Here is a 27,242-nt window from a genome sequence, read left to right on the forward strand (position 1 = left end):
ACTTAGTGCGGTTTCAGGTGGGTAGCTGTATAGGACTGCGGTAGAAGAGCAAGATTCAAGTCCAAGGACCTCCAAGGGGATCTCCCTTGGAGCTTTGACTCCCAAAAGTTTACACCCTGGAGATCTTGTTGGTCTTTAGGGTTTCCACCCCCCCCCCAGCCAGCAGCAGGGGATGGGAGGGGTAGTAGAGATGCCAGCCGCCAAGTAGTAGCTGGAGATCTCCTGCTATTACAACTGATCTCCAGCCAATAGAGATCAGTTCACCTGGAGAAAAATGGCTGCTTTGGCAATTGGACTCTATGGCATTGAAATCCCTCCCCTCCCCAAGCACCACCTTCATCAGGCTCTGCCCCAAAAATCTCCCACCGGTACCGAAGAGGGACCTGGCAACCCCAGGGGGTAGGGTTGCCAGATCCAAGTTGGGAAACCCCTGGAGATTTGGGGATGGAGCCTGGAGATGACAGGGACCTCGGTGAGTTACAATGCCACAGAGTCCACCCTCCAAAGCATCCATTTTCTCCATGGAGAACTGATCTCTGGAGATGAGCTGTAATTCCGGGATATCCCCAGGTCCCACCTGGAGGCTGGCATCCCTATAGGTCTATAAGGTGCTGCTGGACTCAAATCATGCACACTTAGTGCAATTCCACCTGTACAAGAAAGAACGTCATATATACTGCAGTGCAGACCAATAGCTGGTAATTACTTGCACAATGTCATGGTCAAGCATTAATGCAAGGTGGGATACGTTTTAACTTAGCACAACCACCAGCATGGTCTTTTTAATCTGTTTCCACTTGCATACGGACCAGAACTGGCTACTCCAGACCTGTCTGAAATAGAAGAACCTGCCAAGAGTTCTCACCCACTGAAGCATTATTAAATCAACATCAACACTGCGCTTAGTTGCCCAGAACATTATACAAACCACTTTGTGGCAAGTAGACAAAGTTGTCCCTTTCCAAAAGAAATAAACACAACTGGGAAGGAGAATAAGATTTTTAGACTGCTGGAAGGATGCCAACTTTGATAAGCCACTAAAGGGAGCAAGTAAAGACACTAAAGGGAGCAAGCCTAAGCAGGTCTACTCCAAAGCAAGCCCCATTTTATTTCACGGGGCTTACTCCCAGGAAAGCATTCTTAGGAGTGCAGCCTGAGATTTATTTCCTCAGAGGGAGCCACTTAGGGGAGGGGCTGTGATTCAGTGGTTGAGCATCTGCTTGGCATGCAGAAGGTCCCAGGTTCACATGAACACATGAAGCTGCCTTATACTGAATCAGAACTTTGGTCACTCAAAGGCAGTATTGTCAGTGGTACAGCATTTGCTTGGCATGCAGAAGGTCCCAAGTTCAATCCCCATCATCTCCAGTCAAAGGGACCAGGCAAGTAGGGGATGTGAAAGACCTCAGCCTGAGACCCTGGAGAGCCGCTGCTGGTCTGAGTAGACAATACTGACTTTGATAGACTCAGGGTCTGATTCAGTATAAGGCAGCTTCATGTGTTGCCGGCAACCTCAGACCTATTTACTGTCACACAGCCTAGGACTGCCCTGAATGCACACGAAACTGCGTTGTATTGAATCAGACCATCGGTCCATCAAGGTCAGTATCATCTACTCAGACTAGTAGCGGCTGTCCTGGCTCTCAGGTGGATGTCCTTCACCTCACTTCCCAGCCGATCCTTTTAACTGGAGATGCCGGGGATTGAACCTGGGATTTTCTGCATGCAAAGCAGGGACTATCCCACTGAACCACTGCCCCTCCCCGTAGCCCAGGCAGCGGTGGTGGGGAGATCAAGATCTTGAGTACTGAATGAACATCCCTTGAAGACGAAGTTGAGTGTCAAGCATATTTTATGGTTTTCTGGTCTATGACTGCAATAAATGTATTTTTTATTTTATGATGGGTCTCACCAAGCGTTTTGCATCGGGTGGTATCTGGCACTTTTCGAGGTCATTGCTTGGCAAATTCTTCAGGCATTTTGTAAGTGCCATCTCCAGGGTCAAGACATACTTGATACCTGCAACAACCTGAAAAGACAAAGAACGTGTTGAAGAATGGGACACGGCTCCTCGCCCCCCGCAAAAGGCTCCAGCTGGTTGGCACCGCCAGGCTGGCAGCTGTATTGTCTGCTGTGTGGGTGGGAAATTTTGCTGCTGCTCTCCCTGCAGCAGCTATTTCCCCTACCCCACACATGCACATCAGGGAGCATTTTTGTTTGTTTAGATCAGCAATTGAATATTGTTGTAAGAGGATATAAGGGTAAAGGCTTATCTCTAGGGTTGCCAACCTCCAGGTTAGGGTTGCCAGGTGCCCGCTGGTGGCGGGCAAACCCCCGGCAATTGCCCCCTCTGCCTGCCGACCACCTGAGGGTCAGCGGGCAAACGTGCACTCATGCATGCGAATCACGCGCGGCACTTTGGGTTTAGAACTGGAAGTTCTGCCTCGCGAGGGACTTTTACCTCTTAGTTTGAGCAGTAAAGGGCCGCTTTACCACTCAAACTAAGAGGTAAAGGCCATTTGCGTGTGCGTCAGAGATCACTTGTAATAGTGGGAGATCTCCTGCTATTACCTGGAGGTTGGCAACCCTACCAGTGACCCGTACCACCTTGCTGGTCTCTAAGGTGCTACTGGACTCGAATCTAGCGGTAGGCTTCCAGGTGGCAGATATTTGCTGTTCATCACAAAAGTAAAAACAAAAAAAGGTAAACGGGATGAGATGGTGTTCTTCTCTGTCTCAAATGTACGACTCAGGACTATAATGCTCCCGTTGGTATTGAAGGCCAGCTGTACACGCTGCCCGTGGTTCATCTTTAAAGCTTAGACACAAACTTTGGTAGTGCCATTGATCCACCATACCCACTGCATCTCCGTCCCACAGAGGTTGCCAACTGTTCTTACCTGAGAGGGCTTCTGTGCTTTCAACAGGCCCACGAGATCGCTCCGTGCTCCTCCTCTCAACATGAAAATATAGTGACAGGGGACGCTACACCAGTTAGATATCTGCCCGTCTGTCCCACCGTTATTAAAGCTCCCAAAACCGCTTGGAAAGAAAAGAAGTGGGCAACAAGACTTGATTGCCCTCTGTTCCCGCTCTGCGTTGCGATGATTTCACCAGTTAAATTTCTGCCTGTTATAATCTAAAACAGCAGGATGGGGAGGGGGGAGTCTACAAAGTGGATTTATAGATTAAAACTCTCCCCTCTTTCTGATTATGGCCACCCCAAATCACACCCATAGCTGTTTTTCCAACCTGACTCTGGGCCCGGATCAGCTTCACATCTCGGATATAAAACAGGCCGTCGTCTGCTTGGTTGTAGGCTTGGGTGGCAAAACGAGCCACATCCTGTATCTCTGGATCGGAGACGTCTTCGTCCACTAAGCCCCCAGCTAACTGCTCAGTTTGGGGGGCAACAGCCTCCGCCAACAGAGGCAGCAGCAGGAGAGCAAAGGTGGCTACCATGGCTGCTGCTGGAATGCGCCTGGCTGTGGCTCGGAGGGCTTAAAGGGAGAAGGCACGAGGCCCTGCCTACCACTGTGGGTCAGGTGACAGCTGTGCCAACATCTGGCACCACTTGACCAGCCACACCCTGCCTGAGCACATAGCTAAGCAAAGATAGACACTCCTTACCAAACATCAGAGGCCAATCTCAAGCTGCCCTCCCTCGTCTGCCCACCTCTAAGGGCTGTAGCCCTCTGGGAAAGCACCTACCTTGAGAGCCAGCCTGGAGATCTCCCAGAATTACAACTGATCTGCAGAACACAGGTATCAGTTCCTCTGGAGAAAATGGCTACTTTGGAGGGCACTGAGCTCCCTCCCCGAACCCTGACCTGCTCAGGGTGCCCCCAAAAATCTCCAGGAAATTCCCAATCAGGAGGTGGCAGTAGGGTTGCCAGGTCCCTCTTCGCCACCGACGGGAGGTTTTTTGGGCAGAGCCTAGGGGGCGGGGTTTGGGGAGGGACTTTGATGCCATAGAGTCCAATTGCCAAAGTGGCCATTTTCTCCAGGTGAACTGATCTATATCGGCCGGAGATCAGTTGTGATAGCAGAAGATCTCCAGATATTACCTGGAGGTTGGCAACCCTAGGTGGCAACCTGACCTACTAATTAAATTGTGGGATTCCCTGCCCTAGGATGTGGTGATGGCTGCCAACTCAGATGGCTTTAAGAGGGGAGTGGACGTGTTCATGGAAGAGAGGGCTATCCATGGCTGCTAGTTAAAATGGATACTAGTCATGATGCATTCTCTCCAGGATCAGAGGAGCGTGTCTATTATATCTGGTGCTGTGTAACACAGGCAGGATAATGCTGCTGTAGTTGTCCTGTTTGTGAGCTTCCTAGAGGCACCTGGTTGGCCACTGTTTGAACAGACTGCTGGACTTGATGGGCCTTGGTCTGATCCAGCATGGCTTTTCTTATGTTCTTACGACCTTCTGGTAACTTGGCAGCTGCACAGCATCCTCCTCTTGAGACATAGACCAGGATTTGTGTTTGAGTGAAAATAACATGAGAGGAAGTTATTTTGCCAATTTTCCTATTCTACGTGCACACAAAATTGGTGAAATAACTCCCCCATATGGTTTTCACGTAACAAAATTGCTGAGGGGGGGCAGGAGCCCTTCCTCTCCACCCATGGCACTGTTTTGAGCCCATTTGGGCTCTCCTTTTTAAAAAAGGAGCAGTCCTCCACAGCTGCTGTGTGACTGCGGGGAACACGTGAAACAAAAAAGTAGCACGAGGTTTGGCTCGCAACCCCATCCTGTTGGTCAGGTCTCCTTTGCTGGCCTGTCAAAACTGGCAGAGGAAATCTAAGATAAACACACCATCCTTTTATTAATGCTTAGGTAAAGGCCACAATTTACAGTCACAAAATACAAACAAGCTGTGCGTTTTTCTGCAGAAGATGAACAAAGCACTGTAGCCTCAAAGCCCAAAGCTCTTTGGAAACCACAGACTTTGCATATTCAGAAAAGTCACACAGGAAGTTCCCAATCTTCAGGGAGAACAAGACCATCATTCTGTTGAAGTTCCCCCATGCCCCAAAAGTCCCTTCCCTTGGAAATCTAGGAACAAAGGTTCCAGCCTACCATTTTGCCTGTCACACTAGCTTCCTAAGTGCAGGGAATCATATGCACCCACTGGTGTATTCCAACATCTGCTCTCTCCTGCCACATTCCAAAGTGGGCCAGGAGGACCCACCCTATGGGACGTAGCTCAACTTTGGCCTTGGAAAAACAGAACGGAGCAGGACCCAACTGGAGCAAGTTCAACACAGGACGCTGTAAAGAGTGACATCTCCTTCAATGGCCAGCTCTGTGATGGGTTTGATGGACAGTAAAGGGAGGTGTTGCTCTCCGAGGGGTGCCCCATTCAGTGCCAGTTTCAGGTGGTCCTTTTCGCAGTGGAAGAGCAGCTGGAGAGGAGAAGAGGAAAGGGATGAGCAGGGGAAATTAGTAGTGAACACATGAAGCTGCCTTATACTGAATCAGACCCTTGGGCCATCAAAGTAAGTATTGACTAATCAGACCGGCAGCGGCTCTCCAGGGTCTCAGGCAGGGGTCTTTCACATCACCTACTGGCCTGGTACCTTTAACTGGAGATGCCAAGGACTGAACCTGGGACCTTCTGCGTGCCAAGCAGATGCTCTACCACTGAGCCACGGTCCCTCCTGAAAAGAGCAAGAGGCAATCTAATAAGCAGAGTTTATCAGTTTACAAAAGACGGGGAGAGTTAACCAGTCTAGGATTCGGCAATAATAACTAATCCTGCTTGCCTTTTTGACATGCCAGTGACAAGGGGAGGGACCACAGCCAGTTGTAGTCAAGCATCTGCTTTGCATGAAGACAGTCCCAGGTTCCACCCCAGGCACCTCCAGTTAAACAATCTCCAGCAGCAAGTACTGGGAAAGACCCTTCTCTGCCTGTGATATGGGAGAGTCATGGTCAACCAGAGTGAACACTGTTGAAGGAGACGGACCAGAAATTTGGCTGGAAATAGGACAGATTCAGATCTCTGTTCAGTATAAAGCCACTAGCAACATGGGGGAACTCAACCAACGATAGGAGAGCAACAACATGTTTGCTCTGTTTAAGTATTTGAAGGGCTGTCACTTAGAAAAGGGCAGGGAGCTGTTCCTGTTGGCAGCAGAGGACGAGACTTGCGATAATGGGTTTAAATTGTGGGCGGAAAGGTACCGGCTGGATATTAGGAAACATTTTTTTTACAGTAAGAGTTGTTCGACAGTGGGATCAGTTCCCTAGGGAGGTAGTGAGCTCCCCCTCACTGGAAGTCTTTAAGCAAAGGCTGGACAAACACTTGTCAGGCATGCTCTAGGCTGATCCTGCATTGAGCAGGGGGTTGGATTAGATGGCCTCTATGGTCCCTCCCAACTCTATCATTTTATGAATCCTAAGCATTGGCTCCGTTTACTCATTACATCAAGCATCAAACTACAATGCCTCCCCAGTGGCGACTGAGTGCCCTCCAAACTCAAAACAGGGATGAACGAACTTTCCCTATTTGTATTTACTGGCAACAGTGCCGGTTCTTCATTTTACACCCTTGCCTGTTGAGGTCCGAATTGTATGCACACGCTGCATGCTTTTTATTTGCCACCCATACCCACAAGAAACAAAAAAATTCAGTGCCAATCAAAGTAACACCCGTACCTACTGTGAAGAGCCTTGGCGTGACACTAGACGGCCCAGGTCACGAATGTAGCCAAAGCAGATTTTCCCCAGCTGCGTCAGGCTAAGCAACTGGAGCCCTGTCTGTCCCACTGTTTCCTAATATCCAGCTGGTACCTTTCAGCCCACAATTTAAACCCATTATTGCGAGTCCATGCAACAGTCATCTCCAGGCCACAGTCATCTCCAGGCCAGACTACAGTAACTCGCTCCACATGGCTACACTTAAGGCTGCTCCAGAAACTTCAACTGGTCCAGAATGCAGCAGCAAGGATCCTTACAGGGACCCTGTGGAAAACACACACCCAACCGGCACTCTGCTATCTGCACTGGCTCCAGATTGAATACCGGATCAGGCTTAAGGTTCTGGTACTCCACCTTCAAAGCCCTAAACGGTCTGGGACCATCGTCCCTGCGGGACCATCTCTCCAAATACACCTCTCAGAGAACTCTATTCTCATCTAATAACAACCTGTAGTGGTCTCCGGTTCAAGAAGTATCTGGTTGTTCTCAACCAGGGCCAGGGCCTTTTTGGCTCTGGCTCCAGCCTGGTGGAATGCCCTGTTGAATGAGACCTGGACCCTGGAAGGGACCACCAGGGTCATCTGCACATTGCAGGAAATTCACAACTGCCTCCCCCCACATCCCCAGTGACCCCTACTCCATGCCCAGAAGATTTTAAAAAAACACCTCTAGGATTCCTGGCCTATTTGGCCTGGAGGGAAATTGCTTCCTGACCCCAAAGTGAAAACTGGCATTTCCCTGGGCATGTAAGAAAGGGCCATGAGAGCCAAACATTGACACAACCTTTCCTGCCCTCCCTTTCATGATCTGCCTAAGTTCACAGAATCAGCATTGCTCTCAGATGGCCATCCAGTCTCTGCTTAAAAACCTCCACAGAAGGAGATCCCACCACCTCCTGAGGAAGCCTGTTCCACTGAGGAACCGCTGTGTCAGAAAGTTCTTCCTAATGTCCAGATGGAAACTCTATTGATTTAATTTCAACCCATTTGTTCTGGTCCGACCTTCTGGGGCAACAGAAAACAACTTGGCACCATCCTGTATAGACAGCCCTTCCAGTACTTGAAGATACTTGTTAGATGCTCAGCATTGCCCTCAGCTTTATTGGAGGGTCATTACAAAAAAATCCCCATGTCTCAAAGGCTTTGTTTGTGTGGCAGTGGGCAGGTCGATACTATGGAACACATTCTACTATTCTGTCCCCTTTATGAAAATGTTCGTGTTGAAATGATCTCTCCGTTGTTGGTAAAATACCCAGGCTGGGACTCAGCAGATAGGGAAATTGTTAAGCGGTGAGAATCCTCAGGTCACAAACAAGGTCGCCCAATATTGTTCTGTCATTATGAAGCTTCGTAAATCTCTGCTAAAAAGAAGTTATCTGCACTTATTGTGCCTCTTTCTCTCTCCACCTAGTTTTTTATGTAAAGTGTTCTTAAAATTTATATATATATATATAATTTTTACTGGTCTGATTGACTGTATTAATAAATTGGGGGGGAAAGTACTTGAAGATGGTTATCGTATCATTCTATGCTTGAATGGTGCCTATGGACCTGTGCAATGTGTAACTTTTAAAGATTTCACTAAAGTTTTAACAGAGTTAAATATTGTTGTATTAGTGTTTTAAATGGCTTGAATGTGATTATTACTGTTATTGTGCAGGATGTGAGCTGCCCCAAGCCCAACCTTGGTTGGGGAGGGATATAAATCTGATAAACAAACAAACAAATAAATAAAAGAAGGCAGCATCAAAACAGAGAATCTCCGGGTTGAGTCACAATGGCATCAAATTTAATGTAGATGTAAGTGGGAAAGTGACTGGGAAATCTCATACAATTACCTTTGACTTTAAAAGAGGGAACTTCTCTAAAATGAGAAAACTGGTAAAGAGGAAGTTGAAAGGATCAGTTAAGAGGGTTAAATCTCTTGAAAAGGCTTGGGGGTTACTCAAGTCCACATTACTAGAGGCTCAGCTAGCTTGTATACCGCAGGTCAGGAAAGGTAGTAATAAGTCCAAGAGGTCACCACCATGGCTAATGGGTAAGGTGAAGGAAGCTATTAGAGGAAAAAAGACTTCCTTCAGAAACTGGAAGGTTTGCCCAAAAGAGGCGAACAGAAGCAAACACAAACTTGCACAAAGGAAATGCAAGCAGATAATTAGAGATGCAAAAAAAGATTTTGAGGGGCTTATTGCTTAACACATCAAAACAAACAATAAGAAATTCTTTAAGTATATTAAGAGTAGGAAACCAGCTAGAGAAGTGGTTGGACCATTGGATGACAATGGGAGTAAAGGAACTCTAAGGGAGGATAAAGCGACTGCTGAAAAACTAAATGAATTCTCCTCATCTGTCGTCACTGTTGAAGATACAGGGAAGAGTCCTTCTCCTGAACAGAGGTTTTGGAGAGGGGGAAATGAGGAACTGAGGCAAATAGTGGTAACAAAGCAGGAAGTCCTAGAACGTCTAGACAAACTGTAAACTAACAAGTCACAGGGACCAGACGGTATTCATCCTAGAGTTCTTCAAGAACTCAGATGGGAAATTGCTGAACTTCTAACCAAGATATGTAATATGTCCCTTCGATCAGCCTCTGTACCAGAGGACTGGAGAATGGCCAATGTAACACCCATTTATAAAAAAGGTTCCGGGGGGACCCAGGAAATTACAGGCCAGTTAGCTTAACGTCTGTTCCGGGTAAATTAGTGGAAAGCATTATTAAAGATAGAATTGTCAAGCATATAGAAGGGAAAGGTCTGCTGGGAAAAACTCAACATGGCTTCTGTAAGGGTAGGTCCTGTCTCACTAACCTATTAGAGTTTTTTGATAGCGTCAATAAGCATGTGGACAGGAATGAGCCTGTGGATATTGTGTATTTGGATTTCCAAAAAGCTTTTGACAAAGTCCCCCACCAAAGACTGCTAAGCAAACTTCATAGTCATGGGATAAGAGGACAAGTCCTCTTATGGATTGAGAGCTGGCTAAAAAATAGGAAGCAGAGAGTAGGAATCAATGGTCAGTTCTCACAATGGCGGGATGTGAGCAGTGGGGTGCCTCAGGGATTTGTGTTGGGACCGGTGCTTTTCAGCCTGTTCATCAATGACCTGGAGTTGGGGTTAAACAGTGAAGTAGCCAAGTTTGCAGATGACACCAAATTATTTAGGGTGGTTAAAACAAAATCAGACTGTGAAGAGCTCCAGAAGGATCTCTGCGTACTGGAAGAATGGGCATTAAAATGGCAAATGAGATTCAATGTGAGCAAGTGTAAAGTGATGCATATTGGGGCAAAAAATCCCAACTTCACATATACACTGATGGGATCTGTGCTGGCAGCGACAGACCAAGAAAGGGATCTTGGGGTGGTAGTGGATAGCTCAATGAAGATGTCAACCCAGTGTGCGGCTGCTGTAAAAAAGGCAAATTCCATGCTGGCCATAATTAGATGAAGAATGAAGAATAAAACTGCTGATATCATACTGCCCTTGTACAAATCTATGGTGAGACCACACTTGGAATACTGTGTACAGTTCTGGTCACCACACCTAAAAAAGGATATTACAGAGCTTGAGAAGGTGCAGAAAAGAGCAACCAAAATGATTAAGGGACTAGAGCAACTGTCCTATGGGGAGCGGTTAGGATGCTTAGGGCTGTTTAGCTTGGAAAGAAGGCGGCTAAGGGGAGACATGATAGAGGTCTATAAAATTATGCATGGTTTGGAGAGAGTGGACAAGGAGAAGTTTTTCTCCCTCTCCCATAATACTAGAACACGGGGTCATCTGCTAAAGCTGGAGGGTGAGAGATTCAAAACAGATAAAAGGAAATATTTTTTCACACAACGCATAGTTAAATTGTGGAACTCTCTGCCCCAGGATGTGGTGATGGCTGCCAGCTTGGAGGGCTTTAAGAGGGGAGTGGACATATTCATGGAGGAGAGGGGTATTCATGGCTATTAGTTAGAATGGATACTGGTCATGCTGCATACCTATTCTCGCTAGTATCAGAGGAGTATGCCTATTATATTGGGTGCGGTGATACACAGGCAGGATGGTGCTGCTGCAGTCGTCTTGTTTGTGGCTTCCTAAAGGCACCTAGTTGGTCACTGTGTGAACAGACTGCTGGACTTGATGGGCCTTGGTCTGATCCAGCAGGGCCTTTCTTATGTTCTTATGTTCTTAAAGCTGCAACATCAAAAGAGGCATTTTTGCACTGAAGCAGAGAGGCTTGAGGGGTTGGAAATCATTCCTGCTCCAGAAAGGCAGCTCTGTTGCAAGAGAACTAACAACAGTCTTAAAGATAAGCCCGGCGGGGGTGAGGGGGGGATAGAACTCAAATCAATAAATTTCCAGCAGTTTCACCAAAAATGACTGTGGGTTAAAAATGGTCCCAGGCTGCCCCTTTGTGGCACCAACTGATTCTGCACTCCGTATGCAGAATGCGTGGACAGGCGTGGAGGTCAGGTTAGTAACTGAGAGACAACTTTTTCCCCAAATTAAAAATCGGAAATACATCGTCACCTGGAAAAGGAATACATATCACATGGAAAAGGTTTACTGTTAAAGGAGCGTGAAAAATGCCTTTGAGGAAACCGCATAAGAACATAAGAAAGGCCCTGCTGCATCAGACCCAGGCCCATCAAGTCCAGCAGTCTGTTCACCCAGTGGCCAACCAGGGGCCTCTAGGAAGCCCACAAACAAAACAAGCCTACCCTACAGGGCTGTTGCTGAGCAGATAAAATGGAGGAGAGGAGAACGGCGTAAGCCACATTGGGTCTCCATTGGGAGAACGGCAGGTATACAGGAAGTAAAGAAATAAATAGCTCGCAGCATGGGAATTGCTGGAGTCACAGAACAGGATCCATTACCTCGAAGTATCGTTGTGGGTGGAAGGGGAAACAGCTGGCTACTTTCCCCCCAGACTCCTGCCCTTGGTCTGCAAAGGACTTCCATAACACAGTCTGGTCTGTGAAGCGAACACTCAAGCTCAAGGTAACATGAGATGGATCCTTCTTCAGGCTGATGCGGAACCTAGTTGGGTTATAGGGACATTGGAAGCAGACTTTCACAGTCAGGGTTCATTATTATTGTCCAATACAAACATTTAATTTTTTAAACTAAATTTGCATGCTGCCTTGCTGGCCTGACGACCAACATGTAACAGAAAGCATCATAAAAATGTACCATAAAACAATGCAAACTGGAACTAAAATACATATTAAAAGCGCATGAACAGTAACTGAAACATGGGTAAGAAGGAGGGATCAGTGAGGGGACGCCAGACGAAACAAAAGAAGTATTTGTCTGCAGAAGACAGAAGGGGACAGATGAACATGCTAACATTTATCATGTGCTTCCAGTGCTCATGTACATAAGAACGGCCGTGCTGGATCAGACCAAGGCCCATCATGTCCAGCAGTCTGTTCACACAGCGGCCAACTAGTTGCTTCTAGGAAGCCCCAAAACAAGACGACTGCAGCAGTATTGCCCTGCCTGTGTTCCACAGCACCTAATATATTCGGCATGCTCCTCTGATACTGGAGAGAATAGGTATGCATCATGACTAGTACCCATTTTTACTAGTAGCCATGAATAGCCCTCTCCTCCATGAACATGTCCACTCCCCTCTTAAAGCCTTCCAAGCTGGCAGCCATCACCACATCCTGGGGCAGGGAGTTCCACAATTTAACTATGTGCTGTGTGAAGAAATACTTCCTTTTGTCTATTTTGAATCTCTCACCCTCCAGCTTCAGCAGATGACCCCGCGTCAGGGAGAAAAGTGTCTCCCTGTCCATTCTCTCCATACCACGCATCATTTATAGACCTCTATCATGTCTCCCCTTAACCGTCTTCTTTCTAAGCTAAACAGTCCTGTAGAACAGTGGTTCCCAAGTCTTTTCAGACCACTGTCCCTTTGGTTCCATAAACTCATTCCCAGTGCCCCCTACCTTACCATATAAAAAACATTATTCAGATTAGCAGTTTGCAAGACCCACTAAGCTAACACCTTTTATATACAGCTGTTTCCTCATGATCACCCCTCCGACAACTCCGGGTCTTTGTTGTGAGTATGCATGCTGTTTCCAACCGTCAAAGCTCACCTCGCTCTTTCCCTGCATTTCCCCGCATTTTCAAATTCAAGATAAAACAGGTCCCTGAAAACGCGGGCAAAACTTGGGAAAATGCAGGGGGAGAGTGAGGCGACCTCTGCCGCCTGAATCAGTATGCATGATGAAAACAAAGACCTGGAATCACAGTCGTGCATAAAAGGCCTAAGGAACATAATGATAATAAAATTCACAACAGTTAACAGCAATAAAAATGACAGAGACAAAAAAACACGGGGTGACGACAGTTCCTCAAAACGCGGTGTGCTAGTCTGACTAGCATGCGCTCCCATGGGAAAAATTTCTGCTACCATTTCTAAAGGATAGTCCAGCTCAAACAGATTTGGCCCTAGTGTGCTACCTATTAAATGACACCCATGCGCACATAACATTGATGGTAGCGAGTTTTTGGGAAATCTCCCTAGGAGCACTGCGTCAAGCTCCTTCACAGAGCCAAACTCTGTCAAACTGACTATATAGCAATTTAAGATTCAGAGATTTTAATCAATTTGTTGATGCCTGGTCAGTCAGAGATTGTGTGTCGGTTTTTGGAATGTATAACATTTTGATACTCAGAGGTTTTAACTGACTTGTTGATATTTTATTGTTTAGGGACTACATTCTAATCACTGTGTAATATAGGTCTGATTTGATTTACTAAAAATTACTAAAAATTGATTTACTAAAAATGCTAATAAAGGTCTGATTTGATTTGATTTACTAAAAATTCCAAAAGTTTCCACCAGATTTCAGCACTATGCAGAGGCAGAAATGTGGAGTGCCGATCGCCAGCATGGTGCCACAGCCTGGTCAATTGTAAATAAGTGAACACCATGGTTGAAGGCCCACCTCCCATGCCCCCTGCCACCCCCTTGCCTCTTAAAGTCCCCCTAGGTAATCCCACACACCCACGCACCTTGGGGAACCACTGATAGAGATGGTTGAAATTCTTACAACAGGCCAGTGCACTTATTCCCATATTGCAGATGGGAAGCTGAGACTTCCTAAGTACTTCCCCCAATGAGATCTGAACAGGGTTGCACAAACTTGACGGGCCTTGGTCTGATCCAGCATGGCTTTTCTTAGGGCAAGCTAGTTCAGCATTTATAAGAACCTAAGTCAGAAATGCAGTAGGGTCCCTTGCTGTCTAACACTCTCATGGCCTGCAGGGTGGAAACAAAGGACACTTTTCTCCAAGGACACTGTGCCACAAAAAGAAGAGAAGAAAGATTCAGGATGGACCAAAGGAAACACTTCTTTACCCAGTGAGTGATTAAAATGTAGATTTCGCCACCAGAGGATGTAGTGATGGTCACAGGCACAGACAGCATTTAAAGGGAATTAGACAGATTCATAGAGGATAGGCCTGTTAGTGGCTACTAGCCATGGTGACTAAAGGGAACCTCCATGATCAGAGACAGTAAATCACTGAAACCCAGTGCCAGGAGGCAACATCAGGGGAAGGCCTCGGCCTCTGTGACCTGTTGTTGGCCCTCCAGCGTGGTGTAGGGGTTAAGAGCGGTGGTTTGGAGCGGTGGACTCTGATCTGGAAAACCGGGTTTGATTCCCCACTCCTCCACATGAGCGGCGGAGGCTAATCTGGTGAACTGGGTTTGTTTCCCTGCTCCTACACACGAAACCAGCTGGGTGACCTTGGGCTAGGGTGCCTGTTGTGGGGAGGGGGAGGGAAGGTGATCGTAAGCCGGTTTGATTCTTCCTTAAGCGGCAGAGAAAGTCAGCATAGAAAAACCAACTCCTTTTCTTCTTCTTTTTCTCCCTCTCCAGAGGAACTGGTTGGCCCCTGTGTGAGACAGGATGCTGGGCTAGCTGAACCACTGGTCTGATCCAGCAGGGCTCTTCTTATGTTCTTACCCACAGCTCCACTACAAATGTGCTACAGCAAAGCAAACCGGTATAACCATGCTAAGTCATCCCTATCCTGCATGAATACTCTGCTACTAGAATCATAGAGTTGGGAGGGACCACCAGGGTCATCTAGTCCAACCGCCTGCACAATGCAGGAAATTAACAACTACCTCCCCCCACATCCCCAGTGACCCCAACCCTCTCCCCGCCATGCAGGATCCCACAATCAAAGCACTCCCGACAGGTGGCCATCCAACCTCTGCTTAAAGACTTCCAAAGATGGGGACTCCACCACCCTCCGAGGCAGCACATTCCACCGTCGAACCACCCTCACCGGCAGAAAGTTCTTCCTAATGTTTAGGTGGAATCGCTTTTCTCTTAGTTTAAATCCATTACTCCGTGTCCTAGGGACGTGCTTTCCCCAAAGACCGTTTTTGGCTTCTTCTTTTTTTAAGTGGACGAAAAAATGCAAAGGGAGGAAATGAAGCAAACGTACTGTTTTGGATCCTGATGTACCAAGCCTCGCACTGTGATCTCATCTCCTGGCTTGAGGGCCTGGGAGAGCTGGCAGGTCAGAGGAACGGCCTGAAGGGAAAGCAGGAGGACGGGTTAGCAGCAGCATCAACCCAGCAGGCGGAGAAAAAGAGAACAGATGTATTTAGACTCACCAGATTAGGGTCGTTTAGATGCAGATGCTGCAGGAAGAGAAAGGGGAAGAAAGGGCAGGGTGGAATTAAAATCACCAGCTTGGAAATGGGGAAGACGGATACTGGGGCACAGGAGAAAAATATGGCAGTTGGAGGGGCCGAGGTTGAGCTGCCAACCTCCAGGTGGGGCCTGGAGATCTCCCAGAATGGCAACTGATCTCCGCACTAGAGAGATCAGTTCCCCTGGAGAAAATGGCTGCTTTGGAGGATGGTGGTGGAAAATGCCATCAAGTCACAGCTGACCTTTGGCGACCCCATAGGGTTTTCAAGGTAAGAGACATTCGGAGGTGGTTTGTCATGGACTGCCTCCATGTGGGCTGAGAGAGTTCGGAGAGAACTGTGACTGGCCCAAGGTCACCCAGGAGGCTTCATGTGGCGGAGTGGGGAATCGAACCCGGTTCTCCAGATCAGAATCTGCTACTCTTAACCACTCTACACTGGAGGGTGGACTCTATGGCATTATACCCTGCTGAGGTCCTTCACCTCCAGCGTGGTTAAGAGCGGTGGTTTGGAGCGGTGGACTCTATCTGGAGAACCGGGTTCGATGCCCTGCTCCTCCACATGAGCAGCGGACGCTAATCTGGTGAACCTTGGGCTAGTCACGGCTCTCTTAGAGCTCTCTCAGCCCCACCTACCTCTCCCTAAATCCTGCCTTCTTCAGGCTCTACCCCCAGATCTTCAGGAATTTCCCAACCCGGAATTGGCACCCTTCTTCTGAGGCTGTGAGAGTTCACAGCTGAGGCAGGATTTGAACTAAGAGGTGCCCCCCTCAGTTAACCAATGTGCTCGGGATGAGTATCTTCCCCCACCCCTTTCTGTTCATTTCTTGTTTGCAAGCCCCTCTGTACACCGCCCCTCAGTCTTCCTGAACCCCTGTTCAGTAGGAGATGGTCTCCAGTTAATTCCAGAACTGGAAGAAGAAGAAGAAGAGTTGGTTTTTATACCCCGCTTTTCTCTACCTTTAAGGAGTCTCAGAACGGCTGACAATTGCCTTCCTTTCCTCTCCCCACAACAGGCACCGTGTGAGGAAAGTTGTGAGGGAGAGAGAGTGCTGAGAGAACTGTGACTGGCCCAAGGTCACCCAGCAGGCTTCATTAGGAGGAGTGGGGAATCAAACCTAGTTCTCCGAAATATTCAGAGGTGGTTTGCCATTGCCTGTAGGGTTTTCAAGGCAAGAGACATTCGGAGGTGGTTTGCCATTGCCTGCCTCCACCTGTGCACATCCACCTGTGCACCTGTGACATACTATGAACGAAGGGAAAGAGAATTTTGATGCAATTGTGTGTGCCGTTTTTCCTACTGTGCACATGCGCTCTTCTGTTTGCTTGCGGTGCCTTCTTAAAGAGTGACGAATGTGCAGTCACATTAGGATTGCTTTCTCGTAATTTTATCCAGGCACACCCGTAACACAGAGAGTGGGGAAAGATGCAAAATGTGTTGAAGCCAAAAGCTGTTAGAAGGCTGGGCTTGTGCAGTTACTTTGGACAACGTTTGAAAGTAGAAAACAGAACTCCATACGGTCTTCAGAAACAAGACTTGGTGATTCCTCCACAATTTGGGGAGAAATTCAGGAGGAGGAAGAGGAGGAGGAGGAGGAGATGTTCTGGAAGCATCCATGACACTTTCCCCTTTTTGAAATCTGGTACTCACTGGAGCATGAGGGTATCTTGTTCGGCTGTTATCAAAGGGCTGTGAAGCAGAAAGAGAACACTACAAATTAAGATCCTGCAAGAATCAACAGAGATATAGTAATTCCACCACCGGTCAGGGCTGGGAAATGCATCCTGCACCCTCTGCCTCATTGACTTACATTCAGAAGTAACTTGAAGGCATTTAACATGGGCCTTTTATGCATGGGTTGTTACCGTCGTGGTCAAGCCCCAGGGCTTTGTTTTCATTATGCATGCATTTTCCAACCTTTAGAAGTCGCCTCGCTCTCCCCTCACAATTTCCCTTCGTTTTGTGGATGCTGTTTTACTCCGAGATTAATGTCTGCCTCGATTCCAAATCGAAAGCTGGTCCTGAGTATACTTGCCTATTCAGGGTCCCCGTCCCCCCAACGCCTTTCTCACTTCTCCCTCTCACTTCTCTTCATCCAACCCCTCCCCTGGAAGCTGGAATACTATGAGGCTGCTTATTTGGTCAGTTTCACAGCGAGTGTGGTCAGTTTCAGACCTCAGTCTGATGGAACAAGGTTTTTTTTTGGTGCTGAAATAATCACAAACGACTGATGCAGCTGCGGCAAGTATGTCAGTTTCAGACCTCGGCCAGATGGACAAGCATGAGAAAACAGCTTAAACAGTCCAGCTGATATGAAGACACACAGAGAGCCTACACACACACACACACACAGTCACACACGGATGCACACAAGAAGGGAAGCACTTGGTCAAAAGGGCAGGGGGGTTCAAGCAACAGAAAGTGGCTGGGGAAAGAGAAGATAACAGAGGGAAAAGTCGGGGTGGGGGAGGGTTTGCAGTGAATTGCGGCTACTCGGTTCAGTTAAAATGAAAGAATCTCACTGTGTGGCTGGTGACATATTTTTTTTAAAAAACAGACTACAGCCAATCACAAAGCAGTATTTGAAGGGGGAGGGGAATTACACCTGTTCTGAAGCTCCGCGTTTTCCCTGGGGATGCATAAATTTAACCCCAAGTACTCCGGGAATTTCTTCAGGGGGAAAAGCCCCTATGCATAGTGATTGGAGAATTCAAGTTCAAATACTGCACATCGAAAGAGCAGCATATCCAGCGGAAACTACCTGTGCATAAAAGGCCCCAGAGACACACAGTGTGCAATCTGCCTTGAGTCTTAGTAAAAAAAGACGGACTTTAAATAACATAAATAAAATATCAAACGCAAGTTGCTCCCTTGGCAGAATCTCAATTTCACTCCTTCAGATACCACATAATTAGCAGGGTTGCCAACCGCCAGGTGCTGGCTGGAGATCTTCTGGTATTACAACTGGTCTCCAGATGACAGAGATCAGTTCCCCTGCTTTGGAGGGTAGACTCTATGGCATTATACCCCACTGAAGTCCCTCCTCTCCCCAAACCCTGCTCTCCCCAGGCTCCACCCCCATAATCTCCAATAATTTCCCAACTCGTAGCTGGCAACCTTAATAATTAGCCCTTCAGGCCTGCCTGGTGCCTATTGTACTTTCTTTTACATGCCAGGCCAAAACACATCTTCTCTCCCAGGCTTTTAATTAGGTTTAAAAAAACAAAAACTTAACCAGCTTTTTAATGCCCTGCTTTTTTTAATGGTTTATTTTATGCTATTAAGTTCAATGGCTTCTTTTTATATGGTGTTTGTTTAAATTGTCAGCTGCCTCGAGCAAGACTCTGAAGAGGCGGCATAAAAATATCCAAAATAAACAAATATCTTTCACAGTGGGTAGCCGTGTTAGTCTGTCTGCAGTAGTAGAAAAGGGCAAGAGTCCAGTAGCACCTTAAAGACTAACAAAAATATTTTCTGGTAGGGTATGAGCTTTCGTGAGCTGTGGCTCACGAAAGCTCATACCCTACCAGAAAATATTTTTGTTAGTCTTTAAGGTGCTACTGGACTCTTGCCCTTTTCTACAAATCAATATCTTGTAGCAGTTTTTTCAAGTTAACTAGTACATGAAAAAACAATATCTTCTGAACCTAACGCCAGATTGGGTGAACCAGAACACTCAATTTCCGGCTCATTACTTGCAATTTTATAAGCCTCTTCACACATTTTTTTTTAAACTACAAAGCCTTTTAACTGCTTTGATTCATGAGAAATGCAGCAGATAACCACATTTTTGTTAAAAAAAAATTAAATAACTGTACGTTGCCGGCCAGGAAAGCGATGGTTTTCACAAAGATGTCACCAGAGACTCCCAGCGTGTTTATCTGGGCCAGTGGAACGTTGAAATGATACTGAAGGAAGGAGAGACCGTTCACGCTCACCTATGGAAGGAGACAGAAGTCGGGAGATAGAAGTTGGCCATTGATAACTGCCCACATGCAAGAAAGAGGAGACAGCCCTATAAGGGGGGGGGGCAGCTCAGCCTCCGGTCTTGGATTTGAGCTAAGCTACCACTTATACTTCTTTTAAAAGGCACAGGGACCCTGGAAGAATCTTTTAAAAAGATATTCTATGATCTAATACCTCTATATTCTTCCTGGAGGATCTAGGGTTGCACATAAGCCCTAAACGCTTAGGGCTTTTTAGCTTGGAAAGAAGGCGGTTAAGTAGAGACATGATAGAGGTCTATAAAGTTATGCATGGTATGGAGAGAGTGGACAGGGAGAAGGTTTTCTCCCTCTCTCATAATACTAGAACGCAGGGTCATCTGATGAAGCTGGAGGGTGAGAGATTCAAAACTGATAAAAGGAAGTATTTCTTCACGCACAATGCATAGTGAAATGGTGGAACTCCCTGCCCCAGGATGTGGTGATGGCTGCCAACTTGGAAGGCTTTAAGAGGGGAGTGGACATGTTCACGGAGGAGAGGGCTATCAATGGCTACTAGTCAAAATGTATACTAGGCATGATGCATCCCTATTCTCTCCAGGATCAGAGGAGCATGCCTATTATATTAGGGGCTGTGGAACACAGGCAGGATAATGCTGCTGCAGTCGTCTTGTTTGTTTGTGGGCTTCCTAGAGGCGCCTGGTTGGCCGCTGTGTGAAAAGATGGCTGGACTTGATGGGCTGATCCAACATGGCCTTTCTTTTGTTCTTATTTTTATCCACCAGCCATTGCAGTGATGCCTGTAACAGAAACTTGCCTGGCAGACATTACCCTTCCCTAATCCAGGATAGCTTGAGATCATCAGATCTCAGAAGCTAAGCAGGGTCAGCCCTGGTTAGTAATAGGGTCAGAGACCACCAAGGAAGTCCAGTTGCTGTGCAGAGGAAAGCACTGGCAAACCCCCTGTGTTAGCCTCTTGCCTTAAAACCCCATAGGGGGTCACTATAAGTCGGCCGCGACTTGATGGCACTTTACAAACACACACACAGAGTCCAGGATAGGTTGATCTCATCAGATTTTGGAAGCTAAACAGGGTTAGCCCTGGTTAGTACTTGGATGGGAGACATGTAATTTGTAGGAAGGGGGGGGGTTCAACAAGGAAAGGTGGGATATAAATGTTTTAATATACAAATTTTCCATCAATCGTGTCGAGTATTTTTGTTGAAACCATCTGGCAACCCTAGTCCCAATCCTATTACATTGTTTGTTAGATGTCTCCTCAATCTATTGACTGCGCTGGTTTATAATATATAATCTGCCTTGAATCTCAGCTGGACAATAAACAAACAAACAAATAAATAAAATAAAATTATTGTTCCCATTGAGCCAACCCCTCTCCTTGGCTGTGCCCGTTTGGAAAGGCTGGCGAGACAGGAAGCAAGTGCGAAACTCTCACCTTCACATATTCTTGCTCAAAGAGGAACAGCAGCTGGAAAGCGTCCCCTCCTTTCAAGGGCAGGTTATGGAACTTCGTCTCTTCCATCCATCGGCCGTTTCTGAGCGCGTTGCAAATGATGTGCGGCCGTGGGCGGAACCGGGGATTAAAGTGGACGGCGATATCGGCCCGCGGGCTCAGGCTGCAGCCGGTCTGGAAGTCAACCTGGAACCTTGACCAAGGGTGGGGGGGGGTGAGGAAGAGGAAGAAGAGGAAGAAGAAGAAGAGTTGGTTTTTATATGCCAACTTTCTCTGCCACTGAAGGGAGAATCAAACCGGCTTACAATCACCTTCCCTTCCCCTCCCCGCAACAGACACCCTGTGAGGTAGGTGGGGCTGAGAAGGTGTGATTAGCCCAAGGTCACCCAGCTGGCTTCGTGTGTAGGAGTGGAGAAACAAATCCAGTTCACCAGATTAGCCTCCGCAGCTCATGTGGAGGAGTGGGGAATTGAACCTGGTTCTCCAGATCAGACTCCACCGCTCCAAATCACTGTTCTTAACTACTACACCACGCTGAGCAATAGAGAAAGTTCTCAGGAATGCTGTTAACCCTGGCGGCATCTGCACTCAGTTAAAACGTTAGTGAAATCTTTAAAAGTTACACATTGCACAGGTCCATATGCGCCATTCAAGCATAGAACAATCTGATAACCATCTTCAAGTACTTGAAGGGCTGTCCTATAGAGGATGGCGCAAAGTTGTGTTCTGTTGCCCCAGAAGGTCGGACCAGAACCAACGGGTTGAAATTAAACCAAAAGAGTTTCCGGCTAAACATTAGGAAGCATTTTCTAACAGAGCGGTTCCTCAGTGGAACAGGCTTCCTTGGGAGGTGGTGAGATCTCCTTCCCTGGCTAGATGGCCATCTGTCAGCAATGCTGATTCTATGACCTTAGGCAGATGATGAAAGGGAGGGCAGGAAGGTTTGCATCAGTGTTTGGCTCTCGTGGCCCTTTCTTGCATGCCCAGGGTAGTGCAGATCGCCACTGTGGGGTCAGGAAGTAATTTTTCCTCTAGGCCAGATTGGCCAGGGATCCTGGAGGGTTTTTTTTTTTTTTTGCTATCTTCTGGCCATGGAGTAGAGGCCACTGGGGTGTGTGGGAGTGAGTGAGTTGTGAATTCCCTGCATTGTGCTGGGGGTTGGACTCGATGACCCTGGTGGTCCCTTCCAACTCTATGATTCTAACAAATTGATAGCAGAATTTTTTAGAGATGGCTTCACTAGTTGCAGGAAGCAGCCTGGAAACCTGACCAGCTTCTATATGGTGGGGAAGAAAAAATTCTGCATAGGGAATATCTATATTATGAATCTGAACCACGATTGAAATGCTTAAGCCATCACAGTTCTACTTCTGAAAACTCCAGGAGGGTGAGCCAATAAGGTTTCTATAGGACAGACCTTTCATGATTATGGCACCCTGAAGGGCCAATCGACTTCCATGCAAACCTGTCCATGACTGCTGAGGGCCATGCTCTGGCTGTGATCAGCTTCAGAAGCAGAGCGGGTGGTTACCGGAAGCAAGGCCTTATCTGTGTTGGCACCCGTATTTTGGAATAACATCACTAAACTTTGTTGTCAAGAGCATGTTTTGGTTTCCTTTAGGAACCAGTTAAAAATGCTTTTATTCACCCAAGCTTTTAATGGCATGTTTAGACCTTTTTATTTCTATTGCATTATATTACAATAGAAAACAATGAGTTTTTAAGTGGTTTTGATTTTATTTATTAATCGGCACGCCACTTTTCTACAAAATGTATCCAAAGGAGTTTATAGGAAAGAAAAATATAACAACAATTGTAAATAAGCAAAGTACAACAACCACAAAAACAGTCAGCAGAAAATATTAACCAGAGGACTACAAATAACCAGAAGAAAGAAGCTTAACGCCAAAAGTGAACCATCTTCACCCGATTCTGAAAAAAAATATAGAGGTGTTGCCAAGCCTGTTGCTTTGGGACCAAGTTCCGTTACCAGGGTGCCAACGCCAACATGGGTTCTTCCTTTGATAAGCTGCTTGCCTAAAGCAGGGTCTTAGAAGATGGCTAACTGTTAGGCAAGTTCATAGGGGATGAGGTGGTCCCTCAGGTATCTTGATTTTGAGGTATCTTTTTTGAGGTCAAACAGTGCAAAGATTTTTTAATGAATCAGCTGCAACTCCTTGCAAAGCCACAATTCCCAGCATCCTTTGGGAAGAGCCAGGGCAGTAATACCAGAGAGAAAACAGTTTCAAAATGATTTATATTTGTAGGGCGTAGACATGCTGTAGAGAAGCTCCACAACATTGGAGCTTCACAACATTGAGCTTCCGCCCAATTCAGAACGGATCATGCATTCATCTCTGAAAGTGGTGTTAGATTGCAAGGTTGCTGCCAAAATACCCAGGACCACAGGGGGTGTCATAAGACTTGGCCATATTGACAGTGACTTTCAGGCCTTGCTTCTGGGCTTCCTAGAAACATCTCACTGACCACAGCAAGGAAAGAAGGCACTGGACTAGATAGCCTTCTGGATCCAGCAGGGGTCTTCTTAAAACATAGAAAGGGGCAAGAGTTGTGTTCTCTCATCTTTCAGTGCTAGGGTTGCCAGCTCCGGGTCGGGAAATACCTGGAGAAATACCTGAGGAGGGAGGGGTTTGGAGAGGGAAGGGACTACAACGTAGGCTTGCCAAGCCCCGTAGCTCCACACTGCGCAACGCACCTACGCCACTTCCGGGTTTACCTGGAAGCAACGCAGATGCTCTAGCGATCTTGGCCAAAACTCTATGGTTTCCATGGTGCGCGCGAGTGCACGCAGTGCCCACCGGCCATCATCTGGCCGGTGGGCAGCCCGGTGGATCAGCGGGATTCTACCCGCCACCACCGGGCACTTGGCAACCCTACTTCAACGCCATAGAGTCCAATTGCCAAAATGGCCATTTTCTTCAGGGGAACTGATCTCTGATGCCTGGAGATCAGTTGCAATAGTACACACAATTACACTCTGCTCAAGAGCTCCCAAGAGGTAGCCAGTTAGCTCCTGCTGCAAGCAGATTGACAGACGAGAAGGTGGACAGATGTTCTGAAAGAGCAAGAATGTTCTGTGGATATTTGTGGGAAGAAACCCTTCCTGTCTGCCTCTTTGCAATAACTTACCTTTCCGTCTCCATTAGGACTGTGCCCTGCACCAAAACCATTCTCCCAGGGGCCAGGCTGCCAAAAATCGTGGTGACATAGGGAAGGATCTGAAACAGAACCAGCACCACTCAGGTTAAGGAGAAAACGGCCGCTTTGGCAATTGGACTCCATGGCATGGAAGTCCCTCCCCAAACCCTGCCCTCCTCAGCTCTGCCCCAAAAACCTCCCGCCGGTGGTGAAGTGGGACCTGGCAACCCTAACCATACAGCAAGAGTCCCCAACCTTTTTGAACCTGTGGGCACCTTTGGAAATTTTGTGAAAACATTGCCAGTTTCACTGAATAATATTGAATGTAAAAGGTAAAGGTAAAGGTAGTCCCCTGTGCAAGCACCGGGTCATTCCTGACCCATGGGGTAACGTCACATCCCAATGTTTACTAGGCAGACTGTGTTTACGGGGTGGTTTGCCAGTGCCTCCCCCAGTCGTCTACACTTTACCCCCAGCAAACTGGGTACTCATTTTACCAACCTCGGAAGGATGGAAGGCTGAGTCAACCTTGAGCCGGCTACCTAAAACCGACTTCCCTCGGGATCAAACTCAGGTCATGAGCAGAGCTTGGACTGCAGTACTGCAGCTGACCACTCTGCGCCACGGGGCTCAAATGCTGAATGAGGATAACAGAAAGAAGTCAGAATTCCCCTGAAACTCAAGAGCCCAATCCACAGGATGAAGGAAATGGAAGTGGGTGAGATTCTTTAGGGTTCCCAACCTTTTTGAGCCTGTGGGCACCTTTGGAATTCTGACATAGGATGATGGGCACAGCCAAAAAATGGCAGCCATAGGAGGTGGAGTCAGGTTGAGTATCCTGAAAGAAAGAAAAACCTTTGTCTAACATCTGGCTTTAGAGGTACGGCTAGGGTTGCTGACCCCCAGAGGAGATTAAAAAAACAACAACTGAGATTTAATGGAGTGTTATTTCCCAGGTGATGTTATTTACCTCCATATCATGAGAAGCCTTAGCTAGCCACCCCCACACATTAAGCTTCTATGAAATGGAGAGGACAATTTTTCTCCAGGCCTGTTGGCAACCCTAGGTGGGATGGGGAAGAAACGAAATCAGGAAGACCTTTCTAAAAGTTAGAGCGGTTCCTCAGTAGAACAGGCTTCCTTGGGAGGTGGTAAGTATGGTTGCCAGCTCCAGGTTGGGAAATACCTGGAGATTTTTGGGGCAGAGCCTGAGGAGGGTGGGGTTTGGGGAGGGGAGGGACTTCAGTGCCATAGAGTCCAGTTGCCAAAGCAACCATTTTCTCCAGGCGAACTGATCTCTATCGGCTGGAGATCAGTTGTAATAGCAGGAGATCTCCAGCTGGTACCTGGAGGATGGCAACCGTAGTGGTAAGCTCCCTTGGAGGTTTTTAAGCAGAGGCTAGATGGCCATCGCCCTGATCTGGATGGCCCAGGCAAGCCTGCTCTTGTCAGATCTCAGAAGCTAAGCAGGGTCAGCCCTGGTTAGTATTTGAATGGGAGACCACCAAGGAATAGCAGGGTTGCTATGCAGAGGAAGGCACTGGCAAACCACCTCTGTTAGTCTCTTGCCTTGAAAACCCCATAAGGGGTCGCCATAAGTTGGCTGCGACTTGATGGCACTTTACACACACACAGATGGCCATCGTCAGCAATGCTGATTCTATAACCTTAGGCAGATCATGAGAGGGAGGGCATTTTGGTCATCTTCTGGACATAGAGTAAGGGTCACTGGGTGTGTGTGTGGGGGAGGTAGTTGTGAATTCCCTGCATTGTGCAGGGGGTTGCACTAGATGACCCTGGTGGTCCCTTCCAACTCTATGATTCTATCACTGTTAGATGATAGTAGCAAAACTGGCTAGAACTGAAAGAAATCCAACTTTGCTAATTTAGTAAACATCTGGAAAATTCCTATAAAGCCAAAATTCCCAGAACTCCAGCAGGATTGCAATTCAACCTTGAAAAACAGCCCTGGCAGCAATGTCTGTTTCACTCCCTCCCCTCCCTTTGAGCTACATGCTCAGATGTGAAACGCACAGTGGTTGAAAGGGCTTGGGAGGGTGCTTCTCACCTTGGACTTACCATCAGGGCAGGCAAGAAAAGAATAAAACAAAAAAAAAAAAAAAAAACCAACTCACCGGGTGGAAAACAGGAGCCTGAAGAATATAATCTGCGGTGTCTGTGGAGGACTCCATAGTGCAGTAGGCCACGGGGCATTCAAATCATTCCAATTACCAGTTGCTTAACCAATCCTGCTTACGGCAACTTTAAAACTTGCAGGGAATCACATGACTTGAGTCACACAGCTGGGCCAAGTTAAAAAAGAACAAAGATAAATAGGAGGGAAAATAAGAGAGACAACTTTCTAATTCACCCTGCTCCTCAGGAGGAAAACAAAAACGCACCCAACAATTTTAGAAGTGCCGGGAAAACAACTAGAAAGGAGGGACTAGATCAGAAGTTAAAGTACTCTAAAGTAGAACTCCTTGTATAAAAACAAAATTGATCCTTATTGCTGTGCCTGTAATTTTTTCCTGCATAATTCAACTTTTAATATTTTCAAACATATCAACATGCAAAAAAAGGAAAGAACCCCCCCCCCACACACAAAAATAAACCACTTGGTCAAGAAAAGTTTTGCAACTGTGCAATTGGGTTGCCAACCTCCAGGTACTAGCTGGAGATCTGCTATTACAACTGATCTCCAATCAATAGAGATCAGTTCACCTGGAGAAAATGCCTGCTTGGGCAATTGGACTCTATGGCATTGAAGTCCCTCCCCTTCCCAAACCCCGCCCTCCTCAGGTTCTGCCCCAAAAACCTCCCGCCAGTGGCAAAGAGGAACCTGGCAATCCTAGTTGTATCTGTGCTTGTACTACTCTCTTTGATTTTCTTAGATTTCTCTGTATGTGTGTATGCATCACTGATTTGAAAGAAAACAACATAAACTCTTTTAATTTGGAATCCTTTGCTTCTGTCTTTATTTAAAGGTCACAGTTACTGGCTCTAGTATACAAAGGTTGCTCTCGCTATATAAATATTGTAGTTTGCCATCTTGCTTGCTAATTCCCCAAGTTAAAGAGCAATCTGGCTAACAGGACCACTGAGCTCATTCATATTTCTAGCTTGCACAGAAGAACCCTGCCCTTGAACGTATCTTATTTTGCCCTTCCGTGGATGGAAATGCTTTTTTTTGCCTCACAGGATCCCTCGTGCTCCGCCAAACTCTTCTTCAGGAATAACTAAAAACCTTTGACTGACGTGAGCACTCCTCTTTTCGGAAGGAATG

At 47.0% G+C, this 27,242-nt stretch overlaps 2 protein-coding genes across 2 annotated transcripts; both read right to left on the reverse strand.

Annotated features, from left to right (window-relative positions):
- Nucleotides 1–635: 635 nt before the first annotated feature.
- LOC130480835 (cystatin-like) lies at nucleotides 636–3,462 on the reverse strand. Its single transcript, XM_056853459.1, has 3 exons — nucleotides 3,253–3,462; nucleotides 1,913–2,029; nucleotides 636–650 (listed from the first exon to the last, which is right to left on the reverse strand). The coding sequence occupies exons 1-3, from the start codon at nucleotides 3,460–3,462 to the stop codon at nucleotides 636–638; spliced, it is 342 nt and encodes a 113-aa protein (XP_056709437.1).
- Nucleotides 3,463–5,266: 1,804 nt separating this feature from the next.
- Nucleotides 5,267–26,148, reverse strand: LGALS12 (galectin 12). The gene is made up of 9 exons (XM_056853775.1): nucleotides 26,092–26,148; nucleotides 23,948–24,036; nucleotides 20,780–20,990; nucleotides 19,198–19,317; nucleotides 17,030–17,068; nucleotides 15,341–15,367; nucleotides 15,169–15,257; nucleotides 11,568–11,730; nucleotides 5,267–5,413 (listed from the first exon to the last, which is right to left on the reverse strand). The coding sequence occupies exons 1-9, from the start codon at nucleotides 26,146–26,148 to the stop codon at nucleotides 5,267–5,269; spliced, it is 942 nt and encodes a 313-aa protein (XP_056709753.1).
- Nucleotides 26,149–27,242: the final 1,094 nt, after the last annotated feature.

This window comes from Euleptes europaea, chromosome 7 (genome assembly GCF_029931775.1).
Source record: "Euleptes europaea isolate rEulEur1 chromosome 7, rEulEur1.hap1, whole genome shotgun sequence".
In the NCBI taxonomy this organism is placed as follows: domain Eukaryota; kingdom Metazoa; phylum Chordata; class Lepidosauria; order Squamata; family Sphaerodactylidae; genus Euleptes; species Euleptes europaea.